Here is a 15,801-nt window from a genome sequence, read left to right as displayed (position 1 = left end):
TAGGTCTTTCAAGGCCAAAAATAAACCTAATTTTCGTCCCTTTCGCAGAAACGGACCAGCCACAAGTGCTACGTCCTCTAAGCAAGAGGGTAATACTTCTCAAGCCAAGCCAGCCTGGAGGCCAATGCAAGGCTGGAACAAAGGTAAGCAGGCCAAGAAACCTGCCACTGCTACCAAGACAGCATGAGATGTTGGCCCCCGATCCGGGACCGGATCTGGTGGGGGGCAGACTCTCTCTCTTCGCTCAGGCTTGGGCAAGAGATGTTCTGGATCCTTGGGCGCTAGAAATAGTCTCCCAAGGTTATCTTCTGGAATTCAAGGGGCTTCCCCCAAGGGGGAGGTTCCACAGGTCTCAATTGTCTTCAGACCACATAAAAAGACAGGCATTCTTACATTGTGTAGAAGACCTGTTAAAAATGGGAGTGATTCATCCTGTTCCATTAGGAGAACTAGGGATGGGGTTCTACTCCAATCTGTTCGTTGTTCCCAAAAAAGAGGGAACATTCAGACCAATCTTAGATCTCAAGATCCTAAACAAGTTTCTCAAGGTTCCATCTTTCAAAATGGAAACCATTCGAACAATTCTTCCTTCCATCCAGGAAGGCCAATTCATGACCACGGTGGATTTAAAGGATGCGTATCTACATATTCCTATCCACAAGGAACATCATCGGTTCCTAAGGTTCGCATTTCTGGACAAGCATTACCAGTTTGTGGCACTCCCGTTCGGATTAGCCACTGCTCCAAGAATTTTCACAAAGGTACTAGGGTCCCTTCTAGCGGTGCTAAGACCAAGGGGCATTGCAGTAGTACCTTACTTGGACGACATACTGATTCAAGCGTCGTCCCTTCCACAAGCAAAGGCTCACACGGACATTGTCCTGGCCTTTCTCAGATCTCACGGGTGGAAAGTGAACGTAGAAAAAAGTTCTCTATCTCCGTCAACAAGGGTTCCCTTCTTGGGAACAATAATAGACTCCTTAGAAATGAGGATTTTTCTGACAGAGGCCAGAAAATCAAAACTTCTAAACTCTTGTCAAATACTTCATTCTGTTCCTCTTCCTTCCATAGCGCAGTGCATGGAAGTAATAGGTTTGATGGTAGCGGCAATGGACATAGTTCCTTTTGCGCGAATTCATCTAAGACCATTACAACTGTGCATGCTCAGTCAGTGGAATGGGGACTATACAGACTTGTCTCCGACGATACAAGTAGATCAGAGGACCAGAGATTCACTCAGTTGGTGGCTGTCCCTGGACAACCTGTCACAGGGGATGAGCTTCCGCAGACCAGAGTGGGTCATTGTCACGACCGACGCCAGTCTGGTGGGCTGGGGCGCGGTCTGGGGACCCCTGAAAGCGCAGGGTCTTTGGTCTCGGGAAGAATCTATTCTCCCGATAAATATTCTGGAACTGAGAGCGATATTCAATGCTCTCAAGGCTTGGCCTCAGCTAGCAAAGACCAAGTTCATACGGTTTCAATCAGACAACATGACGACTGTTGCGTACATCAACCATCAGGGGGGAACAAGGAGTTCCCTGGAGATGGAAGAAGTGACCAAAATCATTCAATGGGCGGAGACTCACTCCTGCCACTTGTCTGCAATCCACATTCCAGGAGTGGAAAACTGGGAAGCGGATTTTCTGAGTCGTCAGACATTTCATCCGGGGGAGTGGGAACTCCATCCGGAAATCTTTGCCCAAATCACTCAATTGTGGGGCTTTCCAGACATGGATCTGATGGCCTCTCGTCAGAACTTCAAGGTTCCTTGCTACGGGTCCAGATCCAGGGATCCCAAGGCGACTCTAGTAGATGCACTAGTAGCACCTTGGACCTTCAAACTAGCTTATGTATTCCCGCCGTTTCCTCTCATCCCCAGGCTGGTAGCCAGGATCAATCAGGAGAGGGCATCGGTGATCTTGATAGCTCCTGCGTGGCCACGCAGGACTTGGTATGCAGACCTGGTGAATATGTCATCGGCTCCACCATGGAAGCTACCTTTGAGACGAGACCTTCTTGTTCAAGGTCCGTTCGAACATCCGAATCTGGTCTCACTCCAACTGACTGCTTGGAGATTGAACGCTTGATCCTATCAAAGCGAGGGTTCTCAGATTCTGTCATTGATACTCTTGTTCAGGCCAGAAAGCCTGTAACTAGAAAAATCTACCACAAAATATGGAAAAAATATATCTGTTGGTGTGAATCTAAAGGATTCCCTTGGGACAAGATAAAAATTCCTAAGATTCTATCCTTTCTTCAAGAAGGTTTGGAGAAAGGATTATCTGCAAGTTCTTTGAAAGGACAGATTTCTGCCTTGTCTGTGTTACTTCACAAAAAGCTGGCAGCTGTGCCAGATGTTCAAGCCTTTGTTCAGGCTCTGGTTAGAATCAAGCCTGTTTACAAACCTTTGACTCCTCCTTGGAGTCTCAATTTAGTTCTTTCAGTTCTTCAGGGGGTTCCGTTTGAACCCTTACATTCCGTTGATATTAAGTTATTATCTTGGAAAGTTTTGTTTTTGGTTGCAATTTCTTCTGCTAGAAGAGTTTCAGAATTATCTGCTCTGCAGTGTTCTCCTCCTTATCTGGTGTTCCATGCAGATAAGGTGGTTCTGCGTACTAAACCTGGTTTTCTTCCGAAAGTTGTTTCTAACAAAAACATTAACCAGGAGATAGTCGTGCCTTCTTTGTGTCCGAATCCACTTTCAAAGAAGGAACGTTTGTTGCACAATTTGGATGTAGTTCGTGCTCTAAAATTCTATTTAGATGCTACAAAGGATTTTAGACAAACATCTTCCTTGTTTGTTGTTTATTCTGGTAAAAGGAGAGGTCAAAAAGCAACTTCTACCTCTCTCTCTTTTTGGATTAAAAGCATCATCAGATTGGCTTACGAGACTGCCGGACGGCAGCCTCCTGAAAGAATCACAGCTCATTCCACTAGGGCTGTGGCTTCCACATGGGCCTTCAAGAACGAGGCTTCTGTTGATCAGATATGTAAGGCAGCGACTTGGTCTTCACTGCACACTTTTACTAACTTTTACAAATTTGATACTTTTGCTTCTTCTGAGGCTATTTTTGGGAGAAAGGTTTTGCAAGCCGTGGTGCCTTCCATCTAGGTGACCTGATTTGCTCCCTCCCTTCATCCGTGTCCTAAAGCTTTGGTATTGGTTCCCACAAGTAAGGATGACGCCGTGGACCGGACACACCTATGTTGGAGAAAACAGAATTTATGTTTAACTGATAAATTAATTTCTCCAACGGTGTGTCCGGTCCACGGCCCGCCCTGGTTTTTTAATCAGGTCTGATAATTTATTTTCTTTAACTACAGTCACCACGGTATCATATGATTTCTCCTATGCAAATATTCCTCCTTTACATCGGTCGAATGACTGGGGAAGGCGGAGCCTAGGAGGGATCATGTGACCAGCTTTGCTGGGCTCTTTGCCATTTCCTGTTGGGGAAGAGAATATCCCACAAGTAAGGATGACGCCGTGGACCGGACACACCGTTGGAGAAAGTAATTTATCAGGTAAACATAAATTCTGTTTTTTTGTATCTCAGGCAGTATTTGGAGAAGAATCTGCCTGCGTTTTTCTATGATCTTAGCAGACGTAACTAAGATCCGCTGGCTGTTCTCGACATTCTGAGGAGTAGGGTAACTTCAGAAAGAGGGGAATAGCATGCGGGGTCCCCCTCAAATGAGGTATGTGCAGTACATTATTTTCTGGGAATGGAATTGACTAAGAAAATACTGCTGTTACCCATATGATGTAAGTACAGCCTTAAATGCAGTAGTAGCGACTGGTATCAGGCTGATAAATGTATGCACAGTTGAGTTATTTTCTAGGGACTAGAATTTGACTGAGAAAATACTGTTAATACTGAAATAATGTTTAAGCCTTATCTGCAGTGGAAGCGACTGGTAGCAGGCTTAGTGAAAACTTTGCATGACATTCAAAATGTTATTTTTAAAACGTTTACTGGCATGTTATTCGTTTTGTGAGGTACTGTGGTGATAAATCTTTTTGGGCATGATTTTTTTCCACATGGCTAACGTATTTTCTGCATAGAAACCGTTATATCAGGTCTCCCACTGTTGTAATATGAGTGGGAGGGACCTTGTTTTAGCGCCTTGTTGCGCAGTTAAAATTCTAGCACAGTCTTCCTGTTTCTGCCTCCTTGATCCAGGACGTCTCTAGAGAGCTCAAGGGTCTTCAAAATTCATTTTTGAGGGAGGTAATCAGTCACAGCAGATCTGTGACAGTGTGTTTGACTGTGATAAAAGCGTTAAATCTTAATTTGATATCCGTTTTTGGGTATTGAGGGGTTAATCATCCTTTTGCTAATGGGTGCAATCCTCTGCTAATTAATACATTTCTCGTTAAGAATTGTTGACTATAACTGAATTAGTTTTCTTTTTTATTCAACTGTGTTTTTAAAAGCGCTGCAGCGTTTTTTTTTTATTGCTTGTAAACTTATTGAAAGTGATTTCCAAGCTTGCTAGCTTCATTGCTAGTCTGTTTAAACATGTCTGATACAGAGGAATCTGCTTGTTCATTATGTTCAAAAGCCGATGTGGAGCCCAATAGAAATATGTGTACCAATTGTATTGATAGTACTTTGAATAAAAGTCAATCTGTACCGATAATGAACTTATCACCAGACAACGAGGGGGAAGTTATGCCGTCAAACTCTCCTCACGTGTCAGTACCTGCGTCTCCCGCTCGGGAGGTGCGTAAGATTGAGGCGCCAAGTACATCAAGGCCCTTACAAATCACTTTACATGATATGGCTAATGTTATGAAAGAAGTATTATACAATATGCCCGAATTAAGAGGCAAGCGCGATAGCTCTGGGTTAAGGACAGAGCGCGCTGATGATACGAGAGCCATGTCTGATACTGCGTCACAATTTGCAGAACATGAGGACGGTGAGCTTCATTCTGTCGGTGACGGTTCTGATCCGGGGAGACCGGATTCAGAAATTTCAAATTTTAAATTTAAGCTTGAGAACCTCCGCGTGTTACTAGGGGAGGTGTTAGCGGCTCTGAATGATTGCGACACGGTGGCAATCCCAGAGAAATTATGTAGGTTGGATAGATACTATGCGGTACCGGTGTGTACTGACTTTTTTCCTATACCAAAGAGGCTTACAGAAATTATTAGTAAGGAGTGGGATAGACCCGGTGTGCCCTTTTCCCCTCCTCCGATATTTAGAAAAATGTTCCCTATAGACGCCACCACACAAGACTTATGGCAGACGGTCCCTAAGGTGGAGGGAGCAGTTTCTACTTTAGCCAAGCGTACCACTATCCCGGTGGAGGATAGCTGTGCTTTCTCAGATCCAATGGATAAAAAATTAGAGGGTTACTTTAAGAAAATGTTTGTTCAACAAGGTTTTATATTGCAGCCTCTTGCATGCATTGCGCCTGTCATTGCTGCAGCGGCATTCTGGTTTGAGTATTTGGAAGAGGCGATTCGCACAGCACCATTGGATGAGACTTTGAGCAAAGTTAGAACGCTTAAACTGTCTAATGCGTTTGTTTCGGATGCCGTAGTGCATTTAACCAAACTTACGGCTAAAAATTCCGGATTCGCCATACAGGCGCGCAGGGCGCTATGGCTTAAATCCTGGTCAGCAGATGTAACTTCTAAGTCTAAACTACTTAACATTCCTTTCAATGGGCAGACCTTATTCGGGCCCGGCTTGAAGTAAATTATTGCCGACATTACGGGAGGTAAGGGCCACACCCTTCCTCAGGACAGGGCCAAATCAAAGGCCAAACAGTCTAATTTTCGTGCCTTTCGTAACTTCAAGGCAGGAGCAGCATCAACTTCCTCCGCTCCAAAACAGGAAGGAACTACTGCTCGTTACAGACAGGGTTGGAAAGGCAACCAGTCATGGAACAAGGGCAAGCAGGCCAGAAAGCCTACTTCCGCCCCTAAGACAGCATGAAGACAGGGCCCCCTCTCCGGAGACGGATCTAGTGGGGGGCAGACTTTCTCTCTTCGCACAGGCCTGGGCAAGAGATGTACAGGATCCCTGGACGTTGGAGATTATATCTCAGGGATACCTTCTGGATTTCAAAACTTCTCCTCCACAAGGGAGGTTTCATCTGTCAAGGTTATCAACAAACCTAGTAAAGAAAGAGGCATTTCTACAATGTGTACAAGACCTCTTAGTGATGGGAGTGATCCACCCAGTTCCGCGAATGGAACGAGGACAAGGGTTTTACTCAAATATATTTGTGGTTCCCAAAAAAGAGGGAACCTTCAGACCAATCTTAGACTTAAAAATCTTAAACAAATTCCTAAGGGTTCCATCGTTCAAGATGGAAACCATTCGGACCATCCTGCCCATGATCCAAGAGGGTCAATATATGACCACAGTGGACTTAAAGGATGCCTACCTTCACATACCGATTCACAAAGATCATTATCGGTACCTAAGATTTGCCTTTCTAGACAGGCATTACCAGTTTGTAGCTCTTCCCTTCGGGTTAGCTACGGCCCAGAGAATTTTTACAAAGGTTCTGGGCTCACTTCTGGCGGTACTAAGACCACGAGGCATAGCGGTGGCTCCGTACCTAGACGACATTCTGATTCAAGCGTCAAGTTTTCAAAATGCAAAGTCTCATACAGAGATAGTTCTAGCATTTCTGAGGTCGCATGGGTGGAAAGTGAACGTGGAAAAGAGTTTTCTGTTACCGCTCACAAGGGTTCATTTTCTCGGGACTCTTATAGATTCTGTAGAGATGAAGATTTACCTGACGGAGTCCAGGTTATCAAAGATTCTCAATGCTTGCCGTGCCCTTCACTCCATTCCAAGCCCATCAGTAGCTCAGTGTATGGAAGTAATCGGCTTGATGGTCGCGGCAATGGACAGTGCCATTTGCGCGCCTGCATCTCAGACCGCTGCAACTATGCATGCTAAGTCAGTGGAACGGGGATTACTCAGATCTGTCCCCTTTGCTAAATCTGAACCAGGAGACCAGAGATTCTCTTCTCTGATGGTTGTCACGGGTTCATCTGTCCAAAGGAATGACCTTTCGCAGACCAGATTGGACGATTGTAACAACAGATGCCAGCCTTCTAGGCTGGGGAGCAGTCTGGAACTCCCTGAAGGCTCAGGGATCGTGGACTCAGGAGGAGAAACTCCTACCAATCAACATTCTAGAATTAAGAGCAATATTCAATGCTCTTCTAGCTTGGCCTCAGTTAGCAGCACTGAGGTTCATCAGGTTTCAGTCGGACAACATCACGACTGGCTTACATCAATCATCAAGGGGGAACCAGGAGTTCCCTAGCGATGTTGGAAGTCTCGAAGATAATTCGCTGGTCAGAGTCACACTCTTGCCACCTGTCAGCGATCTACATCCCATTTGTGGAGAACTGGGAAGCGGATTTTCTAAGTCGCCAGACTTTTCATCCAGGGGAGTGGGAACTACACCCGGAGGTATTTGCTCAACTGATTCGTCGTTGGGGCAAACCGGATCTGGATCTTATGGCATCTCGCCAGAACGCCAAGCTTCCTCGTTACGGATCCAGGTCCAGGGACCCAGGAGCGGTGCTGGTAGATGCACTTGCAGCCCCTTGGGTTTTCAACATAGCTTATGTGTTTCCACCTTTTCCGTTGCTACCTCGACTGATTGCCAGGATCAAACAGGAGAGAGCATCGGTGATTCTGATAGCGCCTGCGTGGCCACGCAGGACCTGGTATGCAGACCTAGTGGACATGTCGTCCTGTCCACCATGGTCTCTACCTCTGAGGCAGGACCTTCTAATTCAGGGTCCTTTCAACCATCCAAACCTAATTTCTCTGAGGCTGACTGCTTGGAGATTGAACGCTTGATTCTATCAAAGCGTGGGTTTTCGGATTCGGTTATTGATGCATTGATACAGGCTCGGAAACCTGTTACCAGAAAAATTTACCATAAGATATGGTGTAAATATTTATATTGGTGTGAATCCAAGAGTTACTCATGGAGTAAGGTTAGGATTCCTAGGATATTGGCTTTTCTACAAGAGGGTTTAGAAAAGGGCTTATCCGCTAGTTCACTAAAGGGACAGATTTCTGCTCTGTCTATTCTTTTACACAAGCGTCTGGCAGGGAATCCAGACGTCCAGGCTTTTTGTCAGGCTTTGGCTAGGATTAAGCCTTTGTTTAAGGCTGTTGCTCCTCCGTGGAGCTTAAACTTGGTTCTTAAAGTTCTTCAGGGTGTTCCGTTTGAACCCCTTCATTCCATTGATATTAAGCTTTTATCTTGGAAAGTTCTGTTTTTGATGGCTATTTCCTCGGCTCGAAGAGTCTCGGAGTTATCTGCCTTACATTGTGATTCTCCTTATCTGATCTTTCATTCAGACAAGGTAGTCCTGCGTACTAAACCTGGGTTTTTGCCTAAGGTTGTTTCTAACAGGAATATCAATCAAGAGATTGTTGTTCCATCATTGTGTCCTAATCCTTCAAAGAAGGAACGTCTTTTGCATAATCTAGACGTGGTCCGTGCCCTGAAGTTCTACTTACAGGCAACTAAAGATTTTCGACAAACTTCTTCCCTGTTTGTCGTTTACTATGGACAGAGGAGAGGTCAAAAGGCTTCGGCTACCTCTCTCTTTTTGGCTTCGTAGCATAATACGTTTAGCCTATGAGACTGCTGGACAGCAGCCTCCTGAAAGAATTACAGCTCATTCCACTAGAGCTGTGGCTTCCACTTGGGCCTTTAAAAATGAGGCCTCTGTTGAACAGATTTGCAAGGCTGCAACTTGGTCTTCACTTCATACTTTTTCCAAATTTTCCAAATTTGACACTTTTGCTTCTTCGGAGGATGTTTTTGGGAGAAAGTTTCTACAGGCAGTGGTTCCTTCTGTTTAATGTTCCTGCCTTGTCCCTCCCTTCATCCGGGTACTTTAGCTTTGGTATTGGTATCCCATAAGTAATGGATGGCCCGTGGACTGAACACACTTAACAAGAGAAAACATAATTTATGCTTACCTGATAAATTTATTTCTCTTGTAGTGTGTTCAGTCCACGGCCCGCCCTGTCTTTTTGAAGCAGGTTCTAAATTTTAAATTATAACTCCAGTCACCACTGCACCCTATAGTTTCTCCTTTCTCTCCAGTCACCACTGCACCCTATAGTTTCTCCTTTCTCGTCTTGTTTCGGTCGAATGACTGGATATGACATGTGAGGGGAGGAGCTATATAGCAGCTCTGCTTGGGTGATCCTCTTGCAACTTCCTGTTGGGAAGGAGAATATATCCCATAAGTAATGGATGACCCGTGGACTGAACACACTACAAGAGAAATACATTCATCAGGTAAGCATAAATTATTATGTTTTTTTAAAGCTTCATTAGCGGTTTAAATATTGACAACATAAGTGTATAGTTTTAGTGTCTATAAAACAATGAGAGCTGCTATGTTGTAACTTGGGTTACCTTATCTGCTGTGGCCAATAAGGGACAGTAATAAATAGGTCACTAGAGTGTGGAGTCAATGGCTGTGTGGAATATAACAGTGCTCTCAGGAACTGAAAAGCTCACAATTTCAGGAAAAGGGAACAAAATAATTAAAGTATATTGCAGAGTTTTTTATGTATACAATTTATCATTTTATATTACCATCCCAAAGTGTTTAATGTCCCATTAACAGACATTGTATGTTTATAATGGAAAATAACACCCTGATTTATTTATTTTTATCTTTTAACATGTGTAGAAGCTTATACAAATCATATTTTTTTTTTACATTTATTTCCCCCCAAAAAATAGTTTAAAATTAAGTCAATTAGGGACCTGGTCAGTATGAAGGAGTCCGACCGTCGCCTTTTGTTCAGCTTCCTTGAGGATAATAATTATGAAGAGTTGCATGCTGTTCTTGGCAGTTTTCCACATATCATCGTGGAGATAAAGCCCCAAGGTAGGCTGAGAACCTTATTGCTCTTTTGTAACACATTTCCCTTTACCTCCCTTATACTGGTCTTTAAGCAGATATTCACAAACCAACATTGCTGCTACAAAGTTACTGTTCCTAGACGGAATGTATTCAGGTGGCAAGTCTTTCTAGAACTTCTACTTCTGATAAATACATTTTTAGGACAATTGCTTCCTCCCTCACTCATGTTTTGCTAAACACAACCCTACAACATTCTAAATAATGTAATGAGGAATAGATGAGGTAAAAGGCCAAAGTATGCAAAAAATGTCTACATCAAGGTTCAAAAGGCTTCCTCTAATATGGCCCTGTGCCTTGAATATTTTTTTTTCACCTTTTTTTCTTTCAGTGAAATTACAAAAGATTTTCTTCATAAATGGAAAGAGTCAACAGATGCATTAATTACTTTTTGGGAAAAAAGAACCTGCCACCAGGAGGAGGCAAAGACATCCCAGCCAAAGGCTTAAATACTCCTCCCACTCCCCTCACCTCCCAGTCATTCTTTGCCTTTCGTCCCAGGAGGTTGGTAGAGAAGTGTCAGAAGTTTGTTTTGTCTCTTATGGATGGTAGTACTTTTGGACATGGGACGGGAGTTTTAAGTAATCCTATCAGTCTCTCAGTGAGGGCCTGAATGAAAGTTAGAGTCCTGAGATGCAGGGAGAGTCTTAATATGAGTCGGGATGGTTTTGCATTAACAGCTCCACAAGCAATCAGTGTTGTCTAACTAAGCTTCACTGCCTGCTTTCTTCTCTCAAATCTATGTTCCTGTTCCACGGCATAGATTCCGGTAAGATCGTTTCATTTTACTTCTTCAGAATGTACTGTAACTTATTTGTTTCCTGTAAGGTGCTATCTTGCGGGACTTAAGTATAAATATAGGTCCTCAGTGAGGCTCCCTTGGTATCTTGGAATCGAGGGTTAATATCTCCTGAGGGGAATTATTGAACAGGGGGGTTTTTAATCATGTTTATGTGATACAATTTGCTTATGTGTAGTGTTAATTGGGCTCTTGGCTTAAGAACATAAAGGCCTTTGGAAGTGACGCAATCTTATGGTTGGGCACGCTTTTTTTAGACTGTACGGTTCACCTTGTGACTGGGCGGGTTTATGATCTGATTCTCCATTTCCGCATTCATGACCATATGGCGACTGAAAGATTCTGGTCTGTTAGCGTCTGGTTCTTAGGGGGTGGTGAGTGCCCCAGCCATTGAGGGTGTCGTTAAGATTTTTTTTTTCTTATAGTCCATATTATTATCTTCTCTATCCAGTTATGGAGGATTCTGATGCTGAGACTGTTCAAATTTTAGATTCAGATTCTTCGACTTGTGAAGAATGCGAATTGGCCCCGTTGACACAGGTCAATCAGTTATGTTCGATATGCTGTATTAGAGCGCCTTGTTCCTCGGGCCCGGGGACTCAATGGTCTGCTGAGCCATCCGCCTCCGGGGGTTCTGTCCTCTGAGAGGCGATTTCCCTACCGTTCCCTACTACTACACATGCGGCTAACCCAGATTGTTTATCCCTCCTTGCAGGGCGTTGTTCCCCCCCGGAGGTTGCAGCACGCTTTTGCTTTCACATATTTTTGGCGATTATGCGTCTGCAAAGTTCAGACGTTTATTTGTGATTGTGCCGGGTCTCCCGACCTTGGGTGGGCCTATACAGTTCCCTGCGGGTGTAGCTGTCTGAGTGTTGTGCCTTTCGTTACAGAATAGTGCACCTTTGCCTTTAAACTCGGACATGTTTTTGAGTTATTAGAGGACCCTATCCTTAACGGATACGGAAATACGCAATATTCTTCTTCGAATGGCTCACCTCATTAGACATGAGGGGATGACGTAATCTCCTGATTGTCGGTTTATTGAGATCCTTCCCAGTTTTGTTGGAAGATCAGGGTTCCGTTTGGCTGGTCCTGCAGGTAGGCCTGTTTCTTCTTGGGCGTTAACCTACGGGTTGCCTTACATTTTCTTTTATCCGGTTAGGATATCTTTTATTTTTGATTATATGTTTTCCTTCGGGACTTCTGCAGAAGTTTGTTACTGGACACGGTATTCCTATGTTTGTCTGTTATTCTCTTCCCCTCTGGGGGAGGATTTAGACAGCTCGATAGTTATGACCCTGTCTGCAGGCTGGTCCTGCTTGGGTTCAGTTCTTCCGTCTCGTGGCTTGTTCTGACACGTGGCGCCTGTTCTGCCTGACTGGGCCGGTTGAGGCGCCGAGTGCTCACTTTATTATTTGTGTTTTCTTGTTTGTATTTTACAAGTTTCAGCTAAACATTCTAAAGAGGACTTTTGAGTCCGTGAGGCAGAAGGATGTTTCAGTCCTTATTTCGCCTTCAAGCTAGTGACTGGGTCAGTGGAGTTCCGCTGTGTCACTCTTTTCTTCCGATGCTCTCGGAACCTAGAGTGTTCTTCCTCACGTGGGAGGATTGGGGGCTTAGCGCCTTCTTACTGCTTTTTTGGGCAGTTTGGCCTTTCAGAGGCTCTGGGAACTTGTCCTTTTTGACTTGTTCCTTCCATGGTCCTTTTTGAAGACCTGGTTTTCCTTTCAGGAGATGGTTGTTGCTTTTTAAGGACATTGGCGTCTCCTTTGGGCTCTGCTTAGGGTTCTTCCCCGGAGTTGGGGATGGTCCTCACCCTTTTGTTCATGTGATCCTCTGACTCGTATTGGAGGTGATGTGGAGACTAGCCTTGCTCGAGGGACTCTGTCCTTGAGGTATCCCCTTGCTTTGGACGTCTTGTGGCGGTTCGAACGCCTATGGGATCTAGTGTCTTGGTTCGAGATGCCTTAGCTCCTTTAAAGTGTTGGACTTTGGCAGGGGGTGGTCTCTTCCTTGGGTCGGGACTTGCAAGGTGTTCTCGTTATCTGGGTTATTCTGGATATTGCATTGATGTCTCCCTGTGGGTCTGTTTTTTTTATATCAGACGGGGTGTTTGAGTTTCTGGGATATTGTTTGTTCTTAAACAATTGGGGGCTCGGACCTGTCATCACCCTGGTTCTTCCGGTTGCTGAGGCTTTCGGTCAGCGTTTTTCCTCTGTGGTGCCCGTTGCGGGTTGTTAATGGACTTTCAGGATTTAGGGCAGGTTCAGGGTTCTCCATTCCCAGGGAACCTGGGCTATGACCTTTGGTCTGGCTAGTTGACCTGGTCTCGGTTAGCCAGGCTTTCTGAGTGCCGATGCTCATTGGGCTTGCCTTACGCCTATTGAACGGTTCCCTTTGACAGTTTGCTGAAGTAACCCAAATGCTTTGCCGTTCTGCAGGGTATCTGCTGCAGCTAATGCACCTTGTCTGTGTGCTAGCTGGCTAATTTCTGAGGGGATTGCTTCCAAGTTCATCTGAGTTGGAGATTGATCTCTTGTTCAGCCTGTGGCCTTGTCTTGTGGGCAGGTGCTCTGTATTAATGGCCCTTTTTTCCTAAGGTGACTTGTTCTCCTCCTTACGGAGGTGTGATCCTTGTCTTAGGGCTTCTCCTGGATTCAGGAGGTGGAACAGAGGATTTAACCTTTGTTGATCTGTTCTATTTGAAGTCTTGTTGGCTCTGTGTTGAGACTATGTCGGCCTTGGCGATTGTCTCTATGGATTTCCAGGTCGACACCCGTACTCTGTTGGAATGGTTGAGGCCATTCTTCCGCTCTTTTGTGAGCTGTTGTTGGGGTTCTTTTGTTCCCCTGTTTCAGACCTGCCGACGCTTGGGCTAGCCCGGCTGTGAGTGGGTTTTGAGGTTTGTTTCTTTTCGGGGGTGCAGTGGGCCTCGTTGAGGTTCTGTGCTTCTTCTCCCTTTTTTTGAGACCTATGTGTCGGTCTGGCGGCTTAGATTGCCTGGAGCATGCTCTCTGTTTTGGAGTTTTTTGCAATCTGATATCTTGATTGGCCGCTTTTTGCTTTTCAGCAAGTATTTTCTTTGTGTCATCCTGATGACTGTGTTCTTGACTCCGGTATTTACCTCGTTTGGGTCTACTACACGTATTATGTGTTGAATACTTCTGTATTCTAAGCTCTGACGTTTTGAGGACTCCGTCTTCAGTTGTCTTTTTAGGTGCTTTTGCACGATGTTGAGAGAATTTTTCTGTTTTAATGCCTGGTCCTAAACCTTGTGGTTTTTGTCTGGTCTGGGCGTTGCCTCCCCTTGTCTGTCAGGACCCATTTGGGTCTTTGTGAGCTGAGCTCGTTCTGGGAGTTCTTCCTTTTTTTGGAATTTGTGGCGACCTTTCGGTTTCCCTTTTGGTTCTTCCTTACCCTATCCCTTTAGGAGTTTTTGGGCTGGTGTCCCCTTCGCTAGTGAGGGGTGTGTGGTTGAGGACCGCCTGCTGGGTGACGGTTTCTCCTGGAGGACTGTTGTCTCAATTGAGTCTGATTTTGCGGTCTCTAGCTAGGCTTCCGGGCTACCTGCGGGTCAGTGTCCTTGGGGCCTTTTCTTTTCAATGTTTCTTGGCTTCGGACGAAGCAGTTTTTTTTTTAGGTAGTGGTTTTCAGGCCTGGTGCCTTCAGAATGGGCCGCCTCTTGTACCCTCCCGTCTTGGTATTGTTTTCCTAAAAGTAATGAATGCAGCTGTGGACTCTTTCCATTTATGAAGAAAAACTGAAATTATGCTTATCTGATAATTTTATTTTCTTCAGATGGAAAGAGTCCACAGCTCCCCACCCGTATTTTTTTTTTATGTGGGGCGTCTGTATTTTTATTCTTCTGGCACCTTTTCACCCTGATATTTCTTCTACTGTTCCTTGTTCAACTGCAAAATGACTGGGGGATGAGGGGAGTGGGAGGAGTATTTAAGCCTTTGGCTGGGTGTCTTTGCCTCCTCCTGGTGGCCAGGTTCTTATTTCCCAAAAGTAATGAATGCAGCTGTGGACTCTTTCCATCTGAAGAAAATAACATTATCAGGTAAGCATAATTTCAGTTTTTTTGTGAGTGAGCGCTGTGGGGGTATAGAAGAGGGATTTTCTCAGTATCTTAAAGACGAGTAATACATTTCTTAAAAGGACACTATTGTACATTTGTCCCTTGAATGTGTTCCCAACGGCTTGTTATACCAGCGGTTTTAAATATGCTTAAAATTTCTCATTCAGGTTTTGCTCTTGAAAACATAACCCAGTGCACTAGCACAGAGGGGAGAGCAGCTATGCTCTCCCTAAAGGCTCCGCCCATATGAATGGAAATATGATGGCAAATGGGTGATGGTTTCAATTAACAAAACCAGCTACTTCAAATACAAAATCAAATTTTGAGGTGCAGCATCCCTTTTATTATTTGTATTCTTTTTTTATTGTATTCTTAATCAGTTGAGCATTTCTTTGTGTACACCTGGGTCTAGCATTACTGAGCAATGATCTGCTTGCACCATGTTTTCATGCAGGGAGATGAGCAATGAAGAGCAAGTTTAAAATGACACGAAACCCAGTTTTTTGTTTTTTAATGATTCAGCTAGAGAATACAATGCTAAACAACTTTCCAATTTTACTTATGTTATCAAATTTGTTTCATGCTCTGGGTATCCTTTGTTGAAGCAGCAGTAATGCACTACTGGGAACTAGCTTAACGAATTGGTTGAACCAATGACAAGAAGCATTGCTGCACATGAGCCTACTTAGGTATGCTTTTCACTAAGCAATACGAGAACAAAGTAAATTTGATAATAGAAGTAAATTGGAAAGTTGTTTTAAATTGTATTGTCTGTCTGAATTTATGAAAGAAAATGTTTGGGTTTTTATGCAACTTTTAAAATGTTTTCTTTTCTCTTGTTAAGTGTATCCAGTCCACGGATCATCCATTACTTGTGGGATATTCTCCTTCCCAACAGGAAGTTGCAAGAGGATCACCCACAGCAGAGCTGCTATATAGCTCCTCCCCTCACTGCCATATCCAGTCATTCTCTTG

The 15,801-nt window shown here is 44.3% G+C and overlaps 1 protein-coding gene across 1 annotated transcript in view; it reads left to right on the top strand.

The window, feature by feature from the left end:
- Positions 1-15,801, top strand: part of SEC63 (SEC63 homolog, protein translocation regulator) — a 259,775-nt gene that overhangs the window by 151,718 nt on the left and 92,256 nt on the right. Inside the window, exon 13 of the mRNA XM_053710605.1 lies at positions 9,766-9,913. Within this exon, the coding sequence (XP_053566580.1) occupies positions 9,766-9,913 (148 nt within the window). The remainder of the gene's footprint in view (positions 1-9,765; positions 9,914-15,801) is intronic.

The sequence above is a fragment of the Bombina bombina genome, chromosome 4 (assembly GCF_027579735.1).
Source record: "Bombina bombina isolate aBomBom1 chromosome 4, aBomBom1.pri, whole genome shotgun sequence".
NCBI lineage: Eukaryota > Metazoa > Chordata > Amphibia > Anura > Bombinatoridae > Bombina > Bombina bombina.
This window is presented reverse-complemented; position numbering and strand designations above follow the sequence as displayed.